This window comes from Eleutherodactylus coqui, chromosome 7 (assembly GCF_035609145.1).
Source record: "Eleutherodactylus coqui strain aEleCoq1 chromosome 7, aEleCoq1.hap1, whole genome shotgun sequence".
NCBI classification, from domain to species: domain Eukaryota; kingdom Metazoa; phylum Chordata; class Amphibia; order Anura; family Eleutherodactylidae; genus Eleutherodactylus; species Eleutherodactylus coqui.
The window spans coordinates 100,284,727-100,308,543 of NC_089843.1; the positions used below are offsets into that span (position 1 = coordinate 100,284,727).

The 23,817-nt window shown below is 42.9% G+C and overlaps 1 protein-coding gene across 3 annotated transcripts in view; it reads right to left on the minus strand.

The window, feature by feature from the left end:
* Positions 1 to 23,817, minus strand: part of STOX2 (storkhead box 2) — a 137,460-nt gene that overhangs the window by 47,767 nt on the left and 65,876 nt on the right. The window contains exons 1-2 of one of the 3 annotated variants that reach the window (XM_066573478.1): positions 8,434 to 8,562; positions 8,218 to 8,370 (exon numbers count right to left, since the gene is read on the minus strand). In XM_066573478.1, coding sequence (XP_066429575.1) covers positions 8,218 to 8,370; positions 8,434 to 8,488 — 208 coding nt within the window. In that variant the 5' untranslated portion in view covers positions 8,489 to 8,562. Of the gene's footprint in view, positions 1 to 8,217; positions 8,371 to 8,433; positions 8,563 to 23,817 lie in introns of those variants that run through there. The other 2 variants (XM_066573480.1, XM_066573477.1) reach the window with 2 other exon arrangements.

Consider the following 23,817-nt stretch of genomic DNA (forward strand, 5'->3'; position numbering starts at 1 on the left):
CTCGGCTCTGATTATTGGATTTCACTAGTGCTTGCTGTTTGCCCTAACCTTCTGCCTGGACTTCGCTACCACACCTGTGGCTGCCAGCCCTCACGATGGCCGTCTAATGACTATGCTACAGTTCACACTATTGGGTACAGCACCCTGTGCAGTGTCAGCAGCCACACTACTGGGCCTATCTGGACGCATAAATGCTTGTGGACCCCGCGTCGAAGACTGTATCCTACTTAAACATGCAACTGCGTATTTGCTCTGTTTTGACGCAATCCCATAGACTTTAACGGATGACTTCAATCTATGGTACGAATCATAATAGGATGTTGTGATTTTTATTTTTATTTTTATTTTTTTAAACACTCATAAAAACATGTCTGAATACCCAAATGCAAATCAATGGGATTTAAGCTGTCTATATTACATTCATAAAAAATACAGACATAATACGGACAGAAAATATACATATGTGAATGTGCCCTTATCCTGAGGAAGGCAAGAAAAAAACAAACATGAAGTAGAGGCCAATTTTGCTCATTTTAGAGAAAAAATAATTTTCTTCAGATGTTCCCACTGATTTAGACGGAGCTCATACGAGCGCATCTGAATTGCGATGTACGTGCGTATAATATATGTTACATCGCGGCAATTTGAATACATTGATTTTCGCTGTTACCCTCACACTAGCGGTTTTTCATTGCGTATAACACGCGAGTAAAAAAGAAAGCAGTATGTTCTATTTTACCGTGTATTACGTGCAACCGAGCCCTCTAGTTCTCTATGGGTGCGTACAAATTGCTGTACATGTGCAATTACATTGCGTAAGTGTGGCGTTTATACACATCGTCGCTAAGCGCCAAAGCGGAAAATTAAACATTTAAAAAAATGAAACCAGGAAGCCTGGGCATGAGATACGCTGTCGTGCGCAGGCAAATATTGGTGCCATATGTGGCAATACACGGATCCACACTGCGGTAAAAGGCTGCATTATATAAGACCTAAAATATAATCTCATATAATAGAAATATGGCTGATTTAACCAATCAAGGCCAAAGCTGAGCTGGACAACTAAAAGGCTGCATAGCACACGGCTCCGCTGGCGCAGTGTCAGGAATAGACCATTACATCACCATTTTACTACAAGGAATATTTAACACCTTCCATTTCCTTGAGGACCTGAAAAATTTCCCAGATTAAGGCCACTATGGGTGCGGCACTTATCAGCCACAATGTAGCTATTTAGGACTTATTCTAAAAGTTCGGAAAAGCATCTCAATGAATCCTGACAGACCCCATTGACTTATACTAGAGTCCGTTAGGTTTCTGTAAGGATTCCATCATTTATTTACAGCGAGGACAGTGTTGCAGAATACAGCATTTTTGCCATCAAAAATAGTAGGAGAAAACATAAAAACACTCATGTGAACAGAGCCTTAAAGGGGTCGGACCAGAATTTCAAGTTATCCCCTAACCGCAGGATAAGAGATAACTTGCTAATCGGTAGGCGTCTCACTGCTGAGACCCCCACCAATCTTCAGAACGTCCTGCCATGTCCTGTTCTCCTGTCACTGTGGGGGTCGATACGTCCCCAGCAGTGGCGTCACTCTGTATGGAGCACTGGCCGCACATGCAGTCAGCACTCCCTCCATTCATTTTAATGGGAGTGACGGAAATACCTGAGCAGGTGCCGCTTGGATACCTCAGCAGTCCCAATGAAAATAAATGGAACGGTGTTTCGCTTGCGCGACCAGCGCCTCATTCAGTCTCCACTGCAGGAAGACGGGGAACACAAGACCCCTGTTCTTGAAGATTGGCAGAGGTTTCAGAAGTGAGACCACCACTGGTCAGTAAGTTATCCCCTATCCAGTGGATAGGGGTTAACTTATAATTCTGGTACGACCCCCTTTAGAGGGTTTTCCAGTATTAGGTCTTATTTGGACAGGCGTATATCGGTCAGGCTTTCACGCCCGGCTGATATACGCTGTCCCTCTGCAAGGGGAGGAGGCAGCCTGGCCGGGAGCTAGTGCACCAAGCTCCCACGCCCTCTCTGCACACTCTCTACCCCTCGCCACTGCTTGCAATGGGAGGGGGTGGGACTGGGCAGGACTTAGCTGTCTGAATAAGCCCTTAGTAAAACATGGCTGCTTTCTTTTAGAAATAGCTCCACACCTGTCCATGGGTTGTGTCTTGTATTGCAGCTCAGCTCCACTTAAGTGAAAAGATTCGGCACTGTTTTTTGAAATACAGCAGCATTTTTTTATTCTTGTACAACTACACCACGATAGAGAAAAATGCACATGTGATTTATAATACTGCAAAGAAAAAGAAACGCATCTGGATCCAGTTGTAGAAAAAAAAAAATTAACTCAAACAATGAAAAGCTCGCTATATAGTGAAGGCAAAATGGCAGAATAAAGCAGCATGTGAAAGGGGAATCAAAATCTATCATTTTAAGCCATTGGGGCAGGTTTATCCATAGTGCTGTAGGATGAATGCTTTTAGTCAATGAAAGCATTGCAGATTGGTGGGGCTTGCAACCTGGGACTAATGCTGATCAGCTGATCACTGGGCTGCTGCACTCAGGCATGGAGCTGATTTTCGCCATAAACAGACCGTTCCCACTACAATCGCTTAACTTGTTATTGCAATCAAAGTTCCTATTTATTCCAATGGGATCTTGGCCTGCAATACCAAGTCATGCCCCTGCAGTGGGACGTACCTGAGTGCAGCAGCCCAGTGAATCATAATAATCTTTATTTATATAGCGCCAACTTATTTTGCAGTGCTTTTGGAGCATGGGGAGCTCAGTCAGTATGGGGTGGTGTGGTACAGCGGGGCACGGGGGCAGGGAGTGTACATGATGGGAGTAGTCTCAGGGTGGGGACTAGGTCAGGAGAGTTGGTACAGCTGATCAGAAGACATCTGCCGATCTGCTATGGATGGCCTATCCTGAGGACAATCTATCAGTAGTTTACAAGTGGACAACTCCTTTGTTTCTGGCAATTAATGTGATCGCCAGGTCCCATAGAGTAAACAGCACTTGTGCTTCCTCTATTCCATACATAGCACTCATAAAGCACTATGTAGATTGCAAAAGAAAAGGCAGAATCACTTCTGTCTTCTCCTCCGAGTCAGCCAACCTGCTCCAGCTAGATTGCAGGAGCTTTAATTCTGCATTGTATATTTTATTATTGGCTGGGATTAAAGCCCAAGATCCAGCACCGTACATTTACAGCACTTGGTCCTTAATGGGTAAACAACACACCCCTTATTCTAAAAGTGTTTAAAACACATTATAAATTTGGCACGGCTAGTGCAACAAATTATTTTGAATTTTGCTTAGTAAACCTCTCTGACAAATGAGCTTTATCAATGCATTTACTCCATATTTATGAATCCTCTACTCCACTTTCTATAGTACATATGAATGTGTCAGAAAGTGGCTAAGCTTCAGAGTCACAACCCACTTAACAAAATTTTCAGACACTTTTCACGACTGACCTGGTGTTTTCACTATTTCCAATGTCAGGATAGTTGAAGGGGAGTGAAATTCACTGCCATTGCCCTTAAAGCCTGTCGGCAACCTACAAAGTGCTGCTGAATACTTATGGGGCTCAGAATATTGACCTTCCTTAAATATCCAAGATGCGGTTTATGGACTACAAGTATTTTGAAGTTAATTGAGTTTTCCCACTTTGGTAGATCAACCCCGCTACTGAGAATATATTAGGAACTTGTTGGGCCTTTTTACAAGGGCTGGAATTAGGATAAAGGACGCATCCAGATCTGCAGCTGCAGAATTCCACAGTTCTTGTGGATTTTGATGCGGAATTGCAGGCAGGTTTTAAGTCATTTTCAATTCCGTATCAAAATCCGCAAGTAGCCTGCAAACTTTTGTGCAGAATTTTCTTCCGCTTGCGGTGCGTCCTAATTAAGGCCAGTGTGAAAGGTCCCTTAGGTAATGCACTACACCAATATACAGTATTATCCTGAATGCCTCTAAGCCAGAGGTATACTAGAACCATTATGGTTATATAGGGCTTGATACAGAATAATTTGAGTTTGGTTTTATCTGTAAAGGAAAATAAAATAGAATACATTAACCGAAGCACCTATCCTTTTTTAAGATTCCCTTTTTTATTGCACACATATTCAAGGCTATAGGTTTCCAGGTCTACTGGTAGTAAAGCGCAGTCACCCAGGAGAGGAGAGGAAGCGCAGAGAGGAGTGAAGGAGTGAGTTGAAAAGGTGAGCGAGCTTGTTTGAAGTAACACGTGAATGCAATAAAAGAGAATTGAAGATTAAGATGGATTCCTGAGCAAGGTTTCTTGTTTTTCGTCCCCAGCTGTTCCTAGGTCTGCATTAGGAAGCAGACTGTGATATCTCTTCAGGTACAAAAGTAATTTGATTCCTGTTCTGCTCTGAAATAAGGGAGAGAATTGTGAAAATGTCCCTCTCTAGGAAACTATTTCTTTCCCTGTCTTAACTATCCTACAACCTCACTTGGAATGTAGCTAGTGATTTAATCCACGCTAATTAAATGTAATACAAGCCTGTAGTATTTAGGAAGGAAAGAAATGTCACTTCTAGGGCTGCAGAGTGATTCTGGCTTTTACTGCTGCACAGAGTTCACTACTGAGGATCGTAGCCCAAAAAAAATTGTACTTTACGGAGTTTTCTGAGTTATGTTTTTTGCAGCGGTCAGTGTGTATGTGCGGGCATTCTGCAATGGAAAACCGCAGTGGCATAATCCGCACCTACCGTAAGGCTGGGTTCACACAGGGCGGATTTGCCGCAGCAGATCTGCCTGCGGCAAAACCGCCCATGGCTGCTAATCTCGGGATTAGCCAGCCATGTGGACGAGGTTTCTCAGAAACCTCGTCCACACGGGACGGCTAATCCGCAGCGGTAAATCCGGTTGAAACCGCGGCTGCGGGCGCTGCAGCCGCGGTTTCCAAAGATTGAGCATGTCTGTTTACTTTCGTTTTTTTGTTTATTTATGTCACGGCGGTGCTTTCCTCTATGGGAGAGCCGGCCGCAACGGAAAAGCAAGCAGCCGAGCCGCTTCAAAGCCGCCGCGGCTTAAACCGCGGCGGTTCTCCCGGCGGAAATCTCGCAGTTTTTGCTGCGGCCAAACCGCGAGATTTCCGACGGGAATACGCCCCGTGTGAACCCTGCCTAAATGGTGCAGGGTTTTTTTAAGCGGATCTCCTGTGGGATGTAACCCTTGTATTTCAAGGACTGAATTCCGCAGCATAAATAGACATGCAGCAGATTTAGAATCTGCAGCGGTTTTCAAAAACGCTGCAGATTCTTTGTGGGAATTTTCTACAGCATGTGAAGGAGATTTTAGAGATCTCATCCATATGAATTGTACTGTAGACGCTACAGTAGCATTTCCACCCTGTGTGAAGGCAGCCTATAGGGTATGTCATCAATGCAGCTTGTAAACAGAGCCTGGCGAAGAAAAAAGGGAGATGTGGCGCTGGGGTGGCGGGGGTGGAAGCTGGTGACTATATGTTCTTTTTCACAATGGTCTGCAGTTAAAGACAAAAACGCACAACTCACAAAACCTCTAATATCTGGTGTATCAGCAAGAAAAATACTTTTTTCATATCCCCCTACTAAGATTAAACCCCCATAAATCCCCATTTATGATAATAGTATTATTCCCCTCTAGGTCATGTAAGAATGGGTTTCATCACATCTCAGTTTGACAATTACAAGTAGTAATTGCTGATGGAACGCTACACTTTTGGTTGGAAGGTCAGAAGATAAAAGTTCTAAGATGCTGAACGTTTGCCTCTTGGGAGGGCAGAAGGGCAGTGTGCCCACTGTGTAGGTGGAGTAACCAGCTAAACAACGCTCACAGCTCCCGTTCATTGAGTCCATAGCAGCTGCAGGGCCAATACGGCATGCATGACTAGAAAAAAAAAATTGCTTCATGACATGCAGAACTGTGGACAGAGACATTGTGAAAAGTAACATCCTCTGCTATGGCCAAAGGTCAATGTGACTAACACCTTCTAGAAAAAAATTGAGGATGAACAGTTGATGCTCCCAAGTCTAGAAAGAAGGATAAGCATGCCTATAGCAGTGATTTTACACTGCGCATAACAACGTATCTCACTCACGCACGCCGTCATGCGCAGTGTGCCAATTTTTAAAAATTCCCCGCTCTGTCTCATAGTGGTGTTGCATATTAAACGCTGCACATATGCAATGTATTGCGTATGTACAGAATTGAATACGCAACCCATAGAAAACAATAGGGCTGTACGCATGTAATACTTGGTGAAATAGAACATGCTGCATTCTTTTTCACATGCGTATTACACACAATGTATATACACACTCACGCGAACGGATCAATGAAAATCAATGTACTTTTATTGACTTCATCAACCACCTATAACACGCATGTAATACACAGCAAAATTTGTTTGTGGGAATGATCCCTAAGTGTCTAGAAATCATGATGGATATAGCATGGCCTGATCTACGGGGGAGCACCTTATGAGGTCTGACTACTGGTAAAAGCCCATGTTAAAATTAAAATATTGTGTCATTAGGCTTTCATTTGCCTCCTGAACCAGGTAGAATTAAAGTGCAAAAAAAGAAAAAGTTATTAAAAGTAGATGTTACTGCAGCCAGGTAGAGGCCTATGCAGCGGGAGAGAAGAGCGCATTTTCAATCCTATCAAAACCACCCCCTGGTGAGTAAACTGGGGTAGGGGGTGCCTTACAGTTGGATATTCACTGTGCTAAAGCATACTAAGGCCAGGCTCATACGAGCGTATCTTGCAGTGTGCAGACTATGAGATATACGCGTGCGGCATTCAGACAGTACGCAATGATATTGTGAACTGGCTGTGTGCTGCTTGTCATCATGTACTATCTTGGCGTGTATGCTCATGTAATACGCGCCAATATACGACATGCTGCAATTTTTCTTGTGGGCATATTTAATGCAAGTCCTGTGAGCATCAGCAGGCCTAAATCTGTGTGAAGATTATACGATACATCAGGATTATAATTTGTTAAAGCCCTGAACAACCACCCGCTGTAAATGTACAGTGAGCGGTCATGGTAGATGCATGGAGCAGGCTCAGGAGCCGAGCATGCTCCATACCCACAGGTGTTTGTTGTTTATGACAGCTGACATCCGCCTGCAATGGCCACAATCAAAGTTAGCACCAAACGTGACTGTTAACGGTTTGGATGCCACTGTCACAATTGACAGCACATTGAGGTAGCCAGCTGGAAGGGAGGACTAGTGGGTTCACATGGCAACCGCAACATAGGGAAGACTAGCTATAGCAGGGCTTAATAGACTAACATTGAAATGTAAAATATACTGCTATACAGAAGTGATCAAGTGATCACAATTTCAAGGCCCCGCAGGAGCTAAGGAAGACCATAAAAATAAGAGTAATACATTTTTTTAAGTATTAAAAATTCAAACAAAATCCCTTTTCTCATTTCTCCAAATAAAAATAAACATAACTGGTATTGCCCAGTTCGTAAAAGTCCAAATTATGAAAATAAGTAATTAATTTATCCTATATGATTCATGTCGTAAGAAAAAAATATATATAATGCTACCTTTGCGTTTTTTGGGCTCTCCATGCCCTAAAAAAAATTGAATAAAAAGTGATCAAAGATCACTTAAAATAGTATGCATAAAAACTACAGATCTCCCCCCAAAAAATAAGCTCTGCCACAACTATAAAAGTCGCCCCACAAAAGACAAGCCCCCACAGTTGCAGCAAACGGTCATATTATTTTGCAAAGTAATAATACATTAAAAAACTGCATAAACTTAGTATTGCCACATTTGTACTGAACCATGGAATAAAATTAACACGTCATTTTTGCTGCACCGTGAACATAAAAGCAAAGCACAAAATTTGTCAATACATTTTAAAGTACATTAAACAGTACTATTAAAACATACAGCTCTTCCTGCAAAGAAACCAAGTCCTCATACAGCTATGGCGACAGAAAAAAAAAAAGCTATAGGGATGGAAAAACTACGAGGAAACTTTGAGAAATTGCTAGTCTTTAAAAAAAGCTTAAAGGGTTAAAATATGCTCTAGGAAGGTCGCCTAGTTTTGAGAATCTCCTTTTACCAGGTTTGCTCACTTCTATGTCTCGAATGTGACATGAAGACGACGATTTAGAGAAGTAGCAAGACACGGGTGCACAGAAAGCTGAAGCTTACCTGGGAAACAGGTGGTCAGGTGCTCCATTAGTGCTTCTTGCGTGACGGGTTTTCTTGCAGAGTTCATAGCTGAGATTGCCAAACAAAGGATTTCCCCAAGAGGAATAAACTGTGACTGGCTGATTGGAGACATACTGATGGGCGAAACATCACCTGCGCAGAACAAGAAATGAAGTCATAAGCAGTGTTGACCGTGAGAACATACACATAACGTACCTGCATCGCTCATACACCAGGCATCACAGTCATGGATTACATGGAAATATTTCATCGTACAAGTGACAAATCCACGGCTCCCTGCTGAATACTTTCATTCACATTAAAAGTTGCAGCAATACACAAGCAGGGCCAGGGAAGGAAATGTTATGTGGGCTGCTCTTGGAGGAGAGGATTAGAATAATTTACAAGCACTAGGCGTGGGAATAAGGAATTAGTGTAATGTGCTTTGTAATTACAATTTCAATATTCCACTGCTTGCAAAGCATCCCTGTAAAGGGTGGGACCAGCTCATTGCTCACCGTGAAACCTGAAAGTACATTTCTCAGAATTCTATTGTAGCAATATATAAGAATGACAGGAGATAAAATGTATCGGAGAGTAACCATATCAAAGCCCACCTATAATAAAGAACTGCTAAAATGGAGTATGTTATTGGAATTACTGTTTAGGCTCGTTCAGACGAGTGCTGTTTTCGCGCTGTTAGCAGCGCACAGAACGCGCTTCTAATAGGAACAAATAGGTTCCTATAGAAGTGTTCACATGAGAGAATGTTGGGCACGCTGAATCAGCACATCTAACAAAGGATAGGACAAACCTGCATGTCTACTCCAAGTGCTTTCTGTAGGCTCCTATGAGAGGCTTGAAAGTACGCAACACGCACCTCGGATCGTGTGAATGGGCAACTTCAAGTACCATGAAGTAGCCTGTTCACACAATCTTTTCTCGCTGCCAACAGTGTGAAAACAGCGCTCGTCTGAACAAGCCCTAAGAGACAGATCCACACATATTACTGGACTGCTGAGAAGTTTGGAGGCTTAGGGTGCCTGCACACGAACGGAATTTCCAGCGCGTTATTTTAGGCACATTATCTGCCCCAGACCGCAGCCAATATACTCCTATGAGGATCCGCAGTTGTCCGCAGACGGACGGATTTGTATCGCGTTTTTTCACGCGCGTGAAAAAATCTGCGACCTGTTCTAATTTGGGTCGGATTCTGCGCGTGAAGCCTCCAATACAAGTGAATGGGTGCGTTTTTTCACGCAGTACATCCGCAGTGCAGCTGCGGATGGAGTCACTGGTTGCTATGACTACAGGAAGTAGGCATGGTAGGAGGCGTCCCAACACACAGCAGAGCTTCACAGGCAAATTTCAGCAGCAGCACTGCCCTTCCAGTCACCTCATCCACCAGACAGCAGCCAGCAGACACCAGCCTGCAGCCACAAGCCACCAGGCGTAACGAATAATGATCGACATGGGCAAACTTGTCGCAATGATGCAGGACTTCCCTAGCATATGGGACAGTAACTCCCCAGAGTACTTAAACAAGAATCGAAAGGAACAATCCTGGCTTCAACTCTCCGCTCAGGTTTATGGGGATGCCTGGACAAACGCAATAGAAGCGGAAAAGAAGAACTTGCGTGAGTATTATTCGCTATTGCGTCAAATGTCCTTTTTTTTCATTTTAACCCCTTAGTGGCCAAGCAGTTTTACTTTTGTTTTTATTGTGCTTTTTTCCATCCCCACTTTTAACCCCTTAGTGACGGAGCTTTTTTGCTTTTTTCCTTTTTTTCCCCCTACTCCCTAAAAAAATCGTAGTTCCTTTATTTATCCATCGACGTCGCTGTATAAGGGCTTGTTTTTTTGCGGGATGAGTTGTATTTTTCAATGGCACTATTTATTGTACCATATAATTTACTGAAAAACCTTTAAAAAATTGTAATCGGAGAGAAAAAAAAAAGACATTCCACCATCTTTCGGTGCGTCCTGTTTCTGCAGCGCGCAAAGTGCAACAAAAACGACCTGATATTTTTATTCTATGGGTCAGTACTAGAGATGAGCGAACGTACTCGGATAAGCACTACTCGTCCGAGTAATGTGCCTTATCCGAGTACCGCTGTACTCGTGCTGAAAGATTCGGGGCGCTCCGCTGCTGACAGGTGAGTCGCAGCGGGGAGCGGGGCAGAGCGGGCGGAAGAGAAGGAGAGAAAGATCTCCCCTCCGTTCTTCCCCGCTCTCCCCTGCAGCTCCCCGCTCCGCAGCACGTCCCGAATCTTTCAGCACGAGTACAGCGGTACTCGGATAAGGCACATTACTCGGACGAGTAGTGCTTATCCGAGTACGTTCGCTCATCTCTAGTCAGTACGATTACTACGATACCAAACTTATATAGTATTTTTTTTGCTGTAGTACTTGTATTTTTTTTTTAAAGATATTTAATTTTTTAAAATTATTTTCTGTGTCCATTTTCTGCGTGCAATAACTTTTTTATTTCTTTGGCGACATGTCCTGATGTTTCTGTTGGTACCATTTTCGCATACAGTTGACTTTTTGATCGCCTTTCATTACATTTTTTCTCGGAAATAGGGTGACCGAAAAAGTGCATTTCGGGCGTAGTTTCTTTATTTTTTTTTACCACATTCACCGTGCAGGGTAAATCATACATTACTTTGATAGATCAGACTTTTACGGATGCAGCGATACCAAAACGGTCACACTGCAGGACGGGCGACTCTCCGCAACGCTGGCAGAAAAGAGCACATGACTGGCTCCGTTGCCGGACTTGTGTTCTGTCCTCCAGCTCTGTGGAAAGACGTCCATCCTGCATTGCGGCCGTCTTGTGCAGGAAGACGGGTGCATCAGCCGCCAGGATGCGCCCAAGTTACTAAGGCCTCCCTGTTTGTTTTTTGCGGGAACAGTTGTATTTTCCACTGGTGCCACTGAAGTGGCATTTATTGGGTTAATAGCCTTGTTCAGCAGACACCCGCAATGTGTAGAGGGAGATAGGTAGTATTTCTTGCCAATGCAGGATGTAAGAACGCAAAATCTGTAGTAATGAATTCCTCTTGTGAATTTTTTTGCAGTGACTGAAATAAAGTCACGCTGGAGAAGCACCTGAAAAAAGTTACATGGATCAACCATGCCCACAAAGACATCTGCTCACCGGGTGAAAGCATGTTGCCAGAATAATTTAACGGTGCTTGCACAAGCAAGAGGGACAAAACGTGGTCTGGGTGTTGGTTTTTAAGCTGTTTTCCAAGGAATGGGCAGTTCTCTAGGGGTTGGGTTTACAATAAGGGGTGTCTGCTGGTTTTTCTGCGCGTTTTTTTCCGCAACACATCCGCGCGTGATTTTTCACGCATCCGCACCTATCCGCAAGCACATTTAGGTACCATACGCGCGTGAAAATCCGCTAGCGGAATCCGGAACGCTCGTGTGCATGCGGCCTTAGGGTGGATTTACATGGGACAACTATCATCTGAATAACCTCTGAAGTGTAAGAACTGTGCGTGCTTTTATACATATTTTATGATTGTTCCCTTGTGTAATCTTGTGATTGTTGAATCAATTGTTGGGAGTATTAACATGAGCCAAAATATCTTTCAACTAGTTAAGGCATGTAATGTTCTTTGTTGGGCGTGTATTTGAAAATCTGAACCCTTGTCCCCAATGCAATCTCACTGGTTGCAGAGTCCACTGAATGCACATAAATACATGCAAGTGGTCTGCAAGCGAACTCGCTGCTATGCTTACTCGCTAGTTCGACTGAATAAATGGTGCTGGGGCCCCCGTTCTTTGTGTATGCAAGGACTTTTTTTTTTTTTTTTTGTTCGAGCCTTGGTTCATCAGAGGTATTATTAGAAGTAAGCAAGTGTTTAAAGACCAGCAGGGACCAGTTCAGTCGAAGATCACTTGCACATATTTGTCTTTTTGGGAACGAAAGATTGTTAAGTGGGAGAGCAAAATATTCAAGAAAAGGCAAGAGCCAATTAGCATTTGGTGAGAGGTGCCCGCCGAACAAGCGCACACCTCCCTGCAACATTGTTGGCCAATCGTTAAAAGACAACAATTACCTGTTTACACCAGGCAATAATTAATCAATCAACCAACCAGCGACTATTTTTAGTCGAGCTGAAATAAACTTAAATAACTACTGAACAAATTATCACTCATCTTGCTGTGTTTCACTGGAAAACTGTCGCTTAAATTCACCCTATCAAATCGACTATTTGGACGGTAGTTGTCTGTTGTAAAGCCACCTGTAGGATTTTTTTTAGAGAATCTGTTAGCAAACTACCAAAACAATTTTGTGAATGGGATATAATACAAAGTTGGGAAGCAATAAGTAATTTCTGCTACAGGACTTTCAGACTGCTACTGCAATTAAGGCCTCGTTCGCATGTGTGTATTCGCATGTACATAGGTGCACACAAAACTGCGCATCCACGTACGTGCAAAAACAAGCGTGAATAAAGCTCAGTGTACGATTGCTTTCAATGGGGCTGCCGCTGCTGCCGGTGGCCCCATTAAAAGCAATGGCCTGTCGGCAACCCCTGCCGTGGTTTTTTTAAAATATAAGCCCTTCCTTGAAAATCATCCCTAGCTGCTGTAAAAAAACATTTACTTGCCTCTCCGCCACTGTGGGGCTCAGGCACGTCTAGCCACTTGTCCTCCTTAACTGCTCTGAAGCTCTTTCAGCAGGCGGGGATTTTAAATCCCCATCTACTGAAATGGCTGGATCTGATTGGTTGAATGCTCACCCATTTATTGAATTTAATAAATGGCCAAGGGCTGCCTGTGATTGGCTGAGCACTGTGACCAATCACAGGCAGCGCTCAGTTGTCATTCAATGAATGGCTGAGCGCTGCGTGTGATCGGCTGAGAGCTCAGCCAATCAGATAAAGCCCTTTCAGCAGGGGGGGGGGGGGAGATTTTAAATCCTTGCCTGCTGAAAGAGCTTCAGAGCAGTTCAGGAGGACAAGCGTATGTAGCATATAATTCTACTACCGTACCAACACGTTTTGAGCAGCGAACATATTGGCAGAAAAGAGATGCAGTCTACATTTCGATTGTCAGTGATGGAGACCAAAGCAAGTATGACAATGTAGTATTACAGTATAACACCAAGCAATAGCTTACAATTCAGTTTTTTTATCCAGGCTAGGTGAATTCCGTCGCAATCAACCCAAGGGGCTGGTGATGAAAGCTCTTGTACCGAGGAGCTGTACTAAACCCTTCTTCCCACAAAGTGTGATCTACTCATTACTCCATCCCCATAGTAGAGTACATAAATTGTGTTGTATATTACAAGAACAAGCAGATGGAGTGTAGATTTATACAGAAGGCAGAAACCCTTCTATCACCATGTACAAGTTCATAGGTATCATTTTCTATAGAAAGAGCCTATAGAAATTGGCATCATGGGATCCCAGATTATAGGTTGGGTATTAGTGTTTCTTGACACCACCAGAAGCTAGGGGTTTGACTGCAGTAACGCCCCTGTCACACCCCTAGCTCCTGATAGGTTTAAGAAGCTAAGGTCCTGCAAGCAGCTATGAGCCGGGGAATTAAGGATAATTGCGGGGGAGCCGATTTGGGAGCCATGCTGCCAGAGGAGTGCGACCCACTCACAGCACTGCCGCCTGCTTTGGCCGCAGGGGGACACGAAGAGGAAGCATAGAGTGGTGCACGTCTGTGGGGACACCTGTCACAGTGCCGCTGCCTGCTTGGGTTCTTCCTGGTGGTGTCAAGAAACACTAATACCTATAGGTTGTAGGTGATCATCTCTGGCTGAGACAAAAACAGAGATTCACTTTAAAAGAGACTAACTTATCTCACTAGAGAATTTTGCTTTATTTTACTGCACTCGCCACAACAGGTATAAGAGATATCATAGTTATAAAGATGCTTGGAAAGACTTTCATGGGAATACAGTCCAAAGTAAGAGTAACAGGTCTACCAATAGTGTATTGCCCATGGCTTGCAATATATTTAATTAAATGCAACACACATTTACCTTATTTCAGGACAAGATCAAACTGGTTTCGTTTTTTTAAAGCTACTAGGAGTAGATGATATAAATCCACCTTCATTCATGTATTTTACGGAGTCCATTAACTTTTGTTGTTGCTTATAGGAAATAGGCTCTCGGTGAATCTCTTTACTGCCAGAGGGGGCTGAGAATGCACCATGCTTTAGCTCATGCCAGGCCACAGTCTATGAAAGACCCGCATAACACAGAGATGACAACTTCCACTGTTTTAGAGATTTTCAGCACCAATGTAAAAGCTGAATGCACAATGACTGTTCCCCTAAGTAGGAAATGTCTGTAGGCCAAGTAAAGTGAGATGAAAGTGACTTGCAATATCCATGTCCGTTATATTCTCTATACATACAGCTCTATACAGAACGACATGGGAAAAGAAATACAGAGTGCTGGCCGGATGCTTCACGTTCAGTAACATCAATTGCTTATGTATGTTTTCACTCCCACATAATCGGATTTTGCATATTTTCTAAATAATCCAATTTTCCCCTAGCAAATATTTTTTTGTACACATAGCACAAGTTTAAATCTGCAGCTATATATTGCAGCCAATGTAAAGAATATATTAGGAAACTGCATAAATAACAATTCCATACTATGATGTAATCTAACTGACTATGGCTGGGGTCTGTTTGGGTTCCGTTCAGCTGTCCGGCTTTTTACCGGACAAAAAAGTCCTGCATGCCGGACTTTTGCTTCCGGTAATTTGTGCCAGATCTGCGACAAAACCTGTGAACAGAGGTTCCAACGTGGATGTGAAAGCAGCTTCTCTCTATTCAAAGTGTTCTAGTAATAACCATCAGAACTGTAGCAGCATCCAAATTTTCTGCAGATACCCCCCAGAAAATATAGGTTTATGGGTGCAGTCTGAAGGCCAGTAAAAAGATAGAAACTTCATTCTTCCAAAAGTCTGCATAGAATGAGCGGGAAATAAGAAATCATCGACAACTCATGGTGGGAATAATAAGACATATTAGTGACTCGCAATTCAAATCAAGTGGCTTTAAATCAGAAACTGTATTTTAAATGAGTATATAATCTAAAAAACTGACCCTGTTCAGACATATGGAGCTCACATTCCTGCTGTTCACACCACAATTTGCTCTACCTTTTTTAACCAAAATTTTCCTATTCCAAAAGTCTAAAGAAATGTTCCTATATCACAAATATACTCTGTTCATATCACCCTTTATTCACACACACACACAGTATTGATCGAACTGAAACAGTCAAACCCAGTTTCAGGTTGAACTTTGCAAAAAGTTCAATTCGGTGAGAACCCGAACCTCAAGTGGTTTAACTTGACCAAACCCATTAAAACTCCTCCTTTTTCAAAAAAGTGGTTAGCACGGTTGCCTTGCAACACTTGGGGGGGCCTACGTTCAAATCTCACCAATGACAACATCTGCTTCGTTAGATTTGAACCTAGAACCTCAGCACTGCAAGGCAACAGAACTAGGAGGAAAAGGAGCGTGAGCGACGTTTATAACTCTTAGGACTTATTCAGACAGGTGTATATCGGTCTGGTTTTCATGCCCGGTCGATATACGCTGCCCCTCTCTGCAACGGGAGGAGGCGGGACAGGACGGAAGCTAGTGCACTGAGCTCCCACTCGCTCTCTGCCCCTAGCCACTGTTTGCAATGGGCAGGGGCAGAACTTAGCCCTGCCCCCTTCCCACCCCTTTCATTGCAAAGAGGGGCGAAGGGCAAAGAGGGGGTGGGAGCTCAGTGCACTAGCTCCTGTCCCTTCCTGGCTCTTCTGCCTTGCAAAGAGGGGCAGCGTACATCGGCTGGGTGTGAAAACCCGACCGATATACGCCCGTTTGAATAAGCCCTTAAGACAGTGTTAGGCCAGCTGCACATGACTAAGTTGGATTCCGCATGCAGGAGCCCACAGTGGAATCAGACCCTGTACCCAGCCAGCATCCATGCGTACCTGTTTTTTCTTCTTCTTTTATGTACAGTGGATGGTCCGCAATGGCAAACCCTTAGACATCCACAGTACAGTTTAAAAAAAAAATATCCCTGTTTTTTATGCGCCGTCGCCAGGCGATGACGCGGGTACCTGCAAGGGCTATAGTTTGGACAGCTTCCATTGAGTTCAATGGAAGCAGTCCGCGCTGAATCCGCTTAAAAATAATCACAATTGGTTTATGCTCGTGTGCAGCAAAAAGCGTTTTTCCATAGCCTGCTATGGGCAATATTTGCTGCGGAATATGGAGGCGGATGCCTGCCCCGGATTCCACAACGCAAATATGCCTGTGTGCAGCCGGCCTTGTACACCAGTTTTAGGAGTATTGAAGATCCGGCTGAGTTCGAACTAGCTTGGACCCAATCAAACTTTTTGACGAAGTACGGTGAGCCGACCAAGTCGAACTTCTCAAAATTTTGCTTAACACTACTCCAGATGTATTCACTTTTACAATAATTTTCACTTTTACAATTCTGAACGGTGTCAAAAACATCTAATTAATGATTTGGTGTTGCTACACAATAAAACATACAAGTGGTGGAATACTTTTTCTAGACCCTGTAGAGTTATAACCTCACCTATGCATAATTACTATCCACAGCTTGCATTCTCTTGCCTTCAAGGTAAAAATTTTTAACTTATTTTTATTACGATGCGCTTTTGGGCATGGTCAATTACAGACAAGTCTTGTGTGAACCTGCCTTATGTTTTCCAACACTTACTACTATTGAATCTTAGTTTGGGCCCAAGACTTAAAGAATGCAGCAGGATATTTTGCACAATGTACTCTCTACAGAATAATCTCCTATTAAATCAGAACTTAATTGTAACGCAGTTCTATCACACAATGCTACGTTTCTTTAGCGCTTCCTTTAATAAAATGTGCCACACTGAGTTCCCTGTAATTATTGGGCCTGCATAAAAACTATACAGAGAAAACGTTTTTGCTAGTGTTACCCCCAGATACCAATACCACCACTATTTTCTTTTACAAAACTTTCTCAAAGCATCGTTTACATGAAAAAGAGACACATTACCCAATGGTATCTGTAAGTGGAAAATAAACTGATAAGCAGGGGCGTAACTATAGAGGGTGCAGAGGATGCGGTTGCACCCGGGCCCAGGAGCCTTAGGGGGCCCATAAGGCCTCTCTTCTCCATATAGGCAGCCCAGTACTATGAATAAAGCATTATAGTTGGGGGACCTATTACAGGTTTTGCATTGGGGCCCAGAAGCTTCAAGTTATGCCTCTGTGCAGCATGGTTTAGGTATGGGTACAGATACAAATAGAAGGGGGAGGGGGCAGCTCACCTTTTGCATCAGGGCCCCTGAGCCTTTAGCTACGCCCCTGCTGATAAGAGTTCACACTTTAACCCTTTTTAATCCACTGTCTGACGTCTAAAGACATTATGATTTAAGGCTGCACAGCCCCGATGTTGGAAGACGTCCGTCGGGGTTCTCTTACTGTATGCTGCCAGTCTCTCTGCTGTCGGAGCCTATCCAATGTGTCACCTCATTCAGTACTGGCTTTAGCCAGCATATAGCACCATTGTATAACAGCAGAAAAAGAGTAAGCCCCCTAGGAAAACCAGGATACAAATTGGATTGGAAAGGGTTAAAACTGATATTTTATACTGTGCCTGGCATCAAGCTGGAAAGAACATGTGGGAGGAGCATGGTGAGCTTGTCCATCAATCAGCTGCTCTCAGCCAATCAGCAAAGCAGAAGATGCTCTTGGCGATTCGGATTGATAGTATATTGTCCTTTTCAGCTGGATGACAAGTCCTGCTATGGACATCAAAGCCCCATTTTCCATGTTACACTTTTGATACACCACAGAGACACTACCTATTACCAGCAATCACTGTTCTACTATACTACACTATCTTATACACTGAGAATGGGATGGCACACACAAAAAAGATGTGGTTCACAGTGACCAAATCCCAGCCCTTAGTATAGAACTGATTATTCACAGGGCTGCAGTGCTCTCACTGAACTCTCTGTGCTTCAGCACAATACTGTCTTTGCAATTTTGGACGCTTGATGTTGGAATATAGCCCAGCTACCATGCAGTGAACAATAAAGTGATCTCATCAAGTATACAAGCACGAATAACAAGACAACCATCAAAAGAATAAATCACAAACACATAATGTCTATAAATGTCTGGACAGACCGGCCACCAATATATTGTACTATGCTGGGTCCAGGGCATGTACCGTCCTACTGAACTCGGCATAAAAAGGGGTAGGATAAAACTTTACCCAAATCAGTTACAACTTGTTCTGCTAATACTGGAATGGAAACATCTGTTTGTAGGTTAGATATTTACAGTTGCAGGGATGGAAGGCAGATGTCTATGGAAACATGTAGCGATTCTTATTTATTTCTACTGCCACTCTGGCACACAGAAATCTGCACAATAGAAATAATGTAAAAATACCGTTTTACAGCGCCGCTAACACGTTTTCTGAGATCTCCTGAAAGTTGCTTGTATCGAGGCATAGATTTCACTAACCAGTCTTTCTCGAGAAGGACAGATTTGTCAGTAACCAGATTTCGTGTGCTTTTAGACCAATTAGCTTTTGAAGAAATCATTAACACTGAGGTTCACTTACTTTTTCTCCCTACACTGTGAATGTTTACTCCATATGTTCAATAAGGCTGTATTTACACAGGCAAGTGCAATGGAGGTCAGTAAAAATCTGCGTTTTGGAGTTTAAAAAAACGGCCAATTTACATTGCTGTACATGCATTTTTCACATGGGGGGGGGGGGGTTAAAAAAATAAAAAATTGCATCTTGCCCAAGGTAAAATGGTAAAAAAACAACATTGCACTCACATGCAAGTGCAATGCGTTTTTTTTTGCTGTCCTAGGCAATTATGGGTGATTTTTGGACTCTTCACCTGAGAGAAAAATCACTCGTGTATAACCCATTGAAAATAGTGAGTTTTTTTCACATGCAAGTTCTGTCCATCTCGTAAATCAGACAGAACATGCGAGTAAAAATTGCCCATGTAAATTCAGCCTAAGGCTACATTCACACAGGCGAGAGCAATATCGGGCCAAGAAAGGGAGGAGAGACAGATTAGATATTAGAAAAAAACATTCTGACAGTGAGGGTGATCAATGAGTGGAACAGGTTACCACAGAAGGTGGTGAGTTCTCCTTCAATGGAAGTGTTCAAAGAAAGGCTGGACAAATATCTTCTGTCTGGGATGATTTGGTGAATCCTGCATTGAGCAGGGGGTTGGACCCGATGACCCTGGAGGTCCCTTCCAACTCTACCAGTCTATGATTCTAACATGCATTTTACCCTTCTGATGCGAGGCATTTTAATGCAAAAACGCCTTGCATCACTTCTGGGACATTGCGATCCTCCAGCACTCATTTCCCATGCGTCAGAGGATTGGCAAGTGTTTCCCATTAAATTCAATGCGAAACATAACACACTTGCGTGCACATCGTTCTCAGGGATGTGGAAAAAAAATAGGACATGCAACAATTTTTTTTTACCTTGCAGCATCGCTGTGAGGGAAAACATCGCACATGTGTAGGACTCATTCAAAAGAATAGAGGTCATATATACGCGAGTCATGTGCATCCTGCAATGCACGGGTTTTGCGCTCGTGTGAAGGCAGCCTCACAGACATGAGAACGGTTTGAGTTTTATTCTTCAGTCAGTTTTGTTAAGAAATTCTTCAGATAAAATAAGGTTTGTGTTTTATTAGTTTAGTTAGATTGGGATTCTCTATAACTGTGACTTAGATAACAATCAGACCACTTTTTATTAGTTATCAATGCAGACATCTAGGTAGGTTCCAAAGGGTTCACTTACTTTTTTTTTGCAACTGTATATATGTAAAACCCCTTTAAGGCCAACATCCCATTAACAATAATGAACAAGACAAGTTGGCATTGGCGCCTTCAACTCTTTCATCATAGTTGGCACCGAATATGAAGCAAGGTGTGGATTTTATACCTTGAGAACATTTCTATGTCTGGCACAGAAGTTAGAAGTAGTTTTATGTCTTTGAAAACGATGAACATTTCTGAATTTTGACTGAAAGGAATAGCACATATAGGCATTTTAATGCTGATAAACAGAATATGATAAGCCCATTCCTTGCTTCAAAAGTAAAGCTCATAAACTACTGTAACTCAAAACAGGTAGCATTAATACAGTACTAAGAGGTAATAACAACCCCCCCCCCCCCTCCGCCCCCCAAGTATGGCAGGATTTGTAAAGGAAGTGTCCTAATTTGGCTCCGCTTCTGTGCAGCAACTATCTAATAGTTTTCTATTTCTCATTGATAGCTTAGTTGCTTGCAGTTTATTAGTTAATAATTCTGTCCTTGCTATAGGGGAACTTATCTCCACATGCACCGACTTCCCGGTGAGCTTCTGCTTATTATACAAGGCTCCGTGGCAATGTTAGACTACGGAGGGAAGTAGAAATCATATTGAAGTCCCTTCTCTAACTGATGATAAAAGCAGCTCACATACTGCATAGAAGTTTGCATTGTGATCACATAATTTATCGCAGCAAAACACATCGTGGGTGATGTTACCCTAAGGTCCCCAATCTGAGCATGTAAAGCTGCAGTGCAAAGCATGGGGGAGGGCAAGAGCAGTAGAAGTGCATTGAGGTCCTTTCACACATGCCCTTTTGAAGGCAATGTCACAAGTGGAGAAGTGTAAAAAAAAAAGGTAACCATTTTGAAACTCGCTTCTAGTTTTGGCTAGAAGTTTTAGTATAAATTGACATGTTGTCCGTACCGCAGGTGAATTTGCACAGTGGATTCTCTCTTCAGTGTATGTAAAAGGGGTCCTGTTGCTCCCCTTCTGTTCGGTTTAATTTAAATCAACATATATGTTGTGGCCAGTGACCTCTTGTGGTGTTTTGTAAGCAGTGACTCTGTACTGCTGTGTTACGTAAATGAATCCTATTGACTGGTAGTCATGCGAGGAAGGCGCAGCTGTACGGCGGGGTCCATATATAATGGAATGTGCTGACCTCTACGGCATCAGTACATAGGGGAACTCGAAGTACAGTGTTGAAGAAAACATGGCAGATAGAAAAACTTTATTGGCCCGTTGGGTATCAGTGTGTGCCACTGCCCTGTGGACAAGTGGGAAGGTGCCCTATTCCCGAGAGTCGCATTCAGAAAACTGAAGCCAAGTGTCTTCTTATTGATCTACCTTACGGACTTTCAAGGACTAACCGTGTAGCCTTTGCTTTTTCCTGAGTGACTGCCTTCTGAGTGCCAGACCATTTACAGACTGTGAGCGATCGAGAATGGGTCTTTGGTCCTGATGACTAGTCTAGTTCTACACACCCAAATTGGGGTTGCTTCTATTGTTTCCTCGGACAAGGGTCAACCCTATACTGCTGTTAATCTGTTCATCGTTCGCTATTGAAGTTTGCAAGCAAAGCTGACTACTCCAATTTTCATGAAACGCGGAAGCTGCTGGTTGACATGCTACAACTCTGCAATCAAGCCCATTTCCAGAGATGGGGAAGGGAGTCAAGCCATTGTGAAGAAGTCGAGTGCGGTGGTGCAGAGGGACAGAGACCTGACATCTCAGCCCATCATTTGCTCATTAAAGGGTTCCACACGGTAGGTTTTCCATATCCCCTCCTGCCTGCAAGCCTTATTATACGTGAAGGCCTTTTTATCTGGATGAGATTTCTTGAAGTCGCATCCAACTTGCCTGTACTGTAATACTCTGTATATTTTCCACATCCAATCTTTGGTCGTGAATACACAGCATCGACTACTTTAGGCTTAAAAGAGGTTATACAGGATAAGAAATCTTGTAAAAACAGCACCACAATTTTCCGTGGTCTGGTATTGCAACTCAGCACCATTGACGTGAATGCAAAAAGTGAAAATACCTCACACAACCTGAGGACTGGTGTGGCACTGTTTTTGGAAAAGAGGAGCCATGTTGTTCTAATCCCAGACAACCCTTTTAAACATTAAAATACATTCACAAACTACCCTATAGTCTACCTTCTTGGTGTTCAAATGTATCCAAACCCCAATTTTACCATTTCCTCACAGCTAAATCTGGACACTGTATTTTTTTTTTTTTTTTACACAAAATAAAAAAAACAACTTGAACTCTTCACTGTTAAGTAACTTTCTAATAACCTTCTTGTATCAATTTCTCATCATTTTCAAGTAGTGGATGAAAACCTTAAAGCATGCCAGCACTTTCAGATAGGTTTCTAGAATAAGCTGCCATATGTACATGAAAAATAACACCAATTTGTGTCTATAGTTTGCATTTATCACTATTCTTCTCCGATTGTCAGTTCTCTCTCGGTTGATGAGTATAGACTGTTATGAGGTCTTCCACATACTGCACATGGGGAAAACTACAGATTCAAGCTCCCTAACTTTCTGAAGCACACAGAGAAATAACAACATCCGCATGGAAGCTCCTAGAGAAGTACCGAGCAGTGTAGATGTGGTCATAATAGTTGTAAATCACTCATTAGCTCCAGCAGCACATCTGTGTAAGTTTCTCCCTCCTGGTTTGCATTTTTGCTAGTTATCACATTGGCTATCGTATAAGCACAAGTTGTTTGAAAAGTTAGTGAGTTAGTTACCATTTATATATCTGTCTAACAAGTTATGCATGCAGTCATTGGCGTATAGTGCTGGGCCCAGGAGCCCTAGGGGGCTCATAAAGTCTTTCTTCCCCATATTGCAAACCAATACTATCAATGAAGCTTATAGTTGGGGGCCCAGTTCCAGATTTTGCACTGGGCCCCAGCAGCTTCAAGTTACGCTTCTGCATGCAGTACCTGTTTCTCATACACCTGGCCTGCATAACACACTGCCACATACAGAGGATTTCAGATGGCCTGCAGACTGTGGCTTGACTATGATGTCAAGAGACTATTCGCTAGCCTCTTGACATCATAGTCATGTCGCAGTCATGTCACACAAGCCGCTAGTGATAAAGTCAGGGAATGTCCTATAGGCCTCAGCAGAATCTTTCAGTATTTGGAGCACTGTGCCTATGCCGCAGTAAGTGCATTGCAGGGTAAAAAGTTACAGTGGTTCCATTTGGGATTTTTCTTACGTTAAAAAGTATATTATAAATGTAAATTGTTAGCTTTTCAAAACATAAGAATTTAAGAACACAGAGTTATGACCAAGAAGTCCATCCAATCTGACCTTTTTATGTGTTTACTTACTGACCCCTTTACTGTACACTTTGCAAATAGTTTAATAATTAAACTACACAACAGTTTTTTTTAGCGGCTAACTTACAAAGTGAGACGCCAAAAACTTATCTGTGGTCCCAAGAACTTTGTAGTTTTTAATTTTGGCCCCTACCTACTATCAATTTGCGCAGGCCTGCCATACACTTTCTCTGAGACCTCGGTATTGACCCATGATATATTCATACACACGTTAAGCAATTGCATCTTGTATGCAACCTTTAGGAACGGCTTTCATCTGTACCTTTAAGTGTGCGGCATTAAAGGGCTTTGTAGAGGTGGCTTTCAGATCAGGGCTGATCCTTTTCGGGAAATTACTTAGCCATCTTTAGGGATTCAGT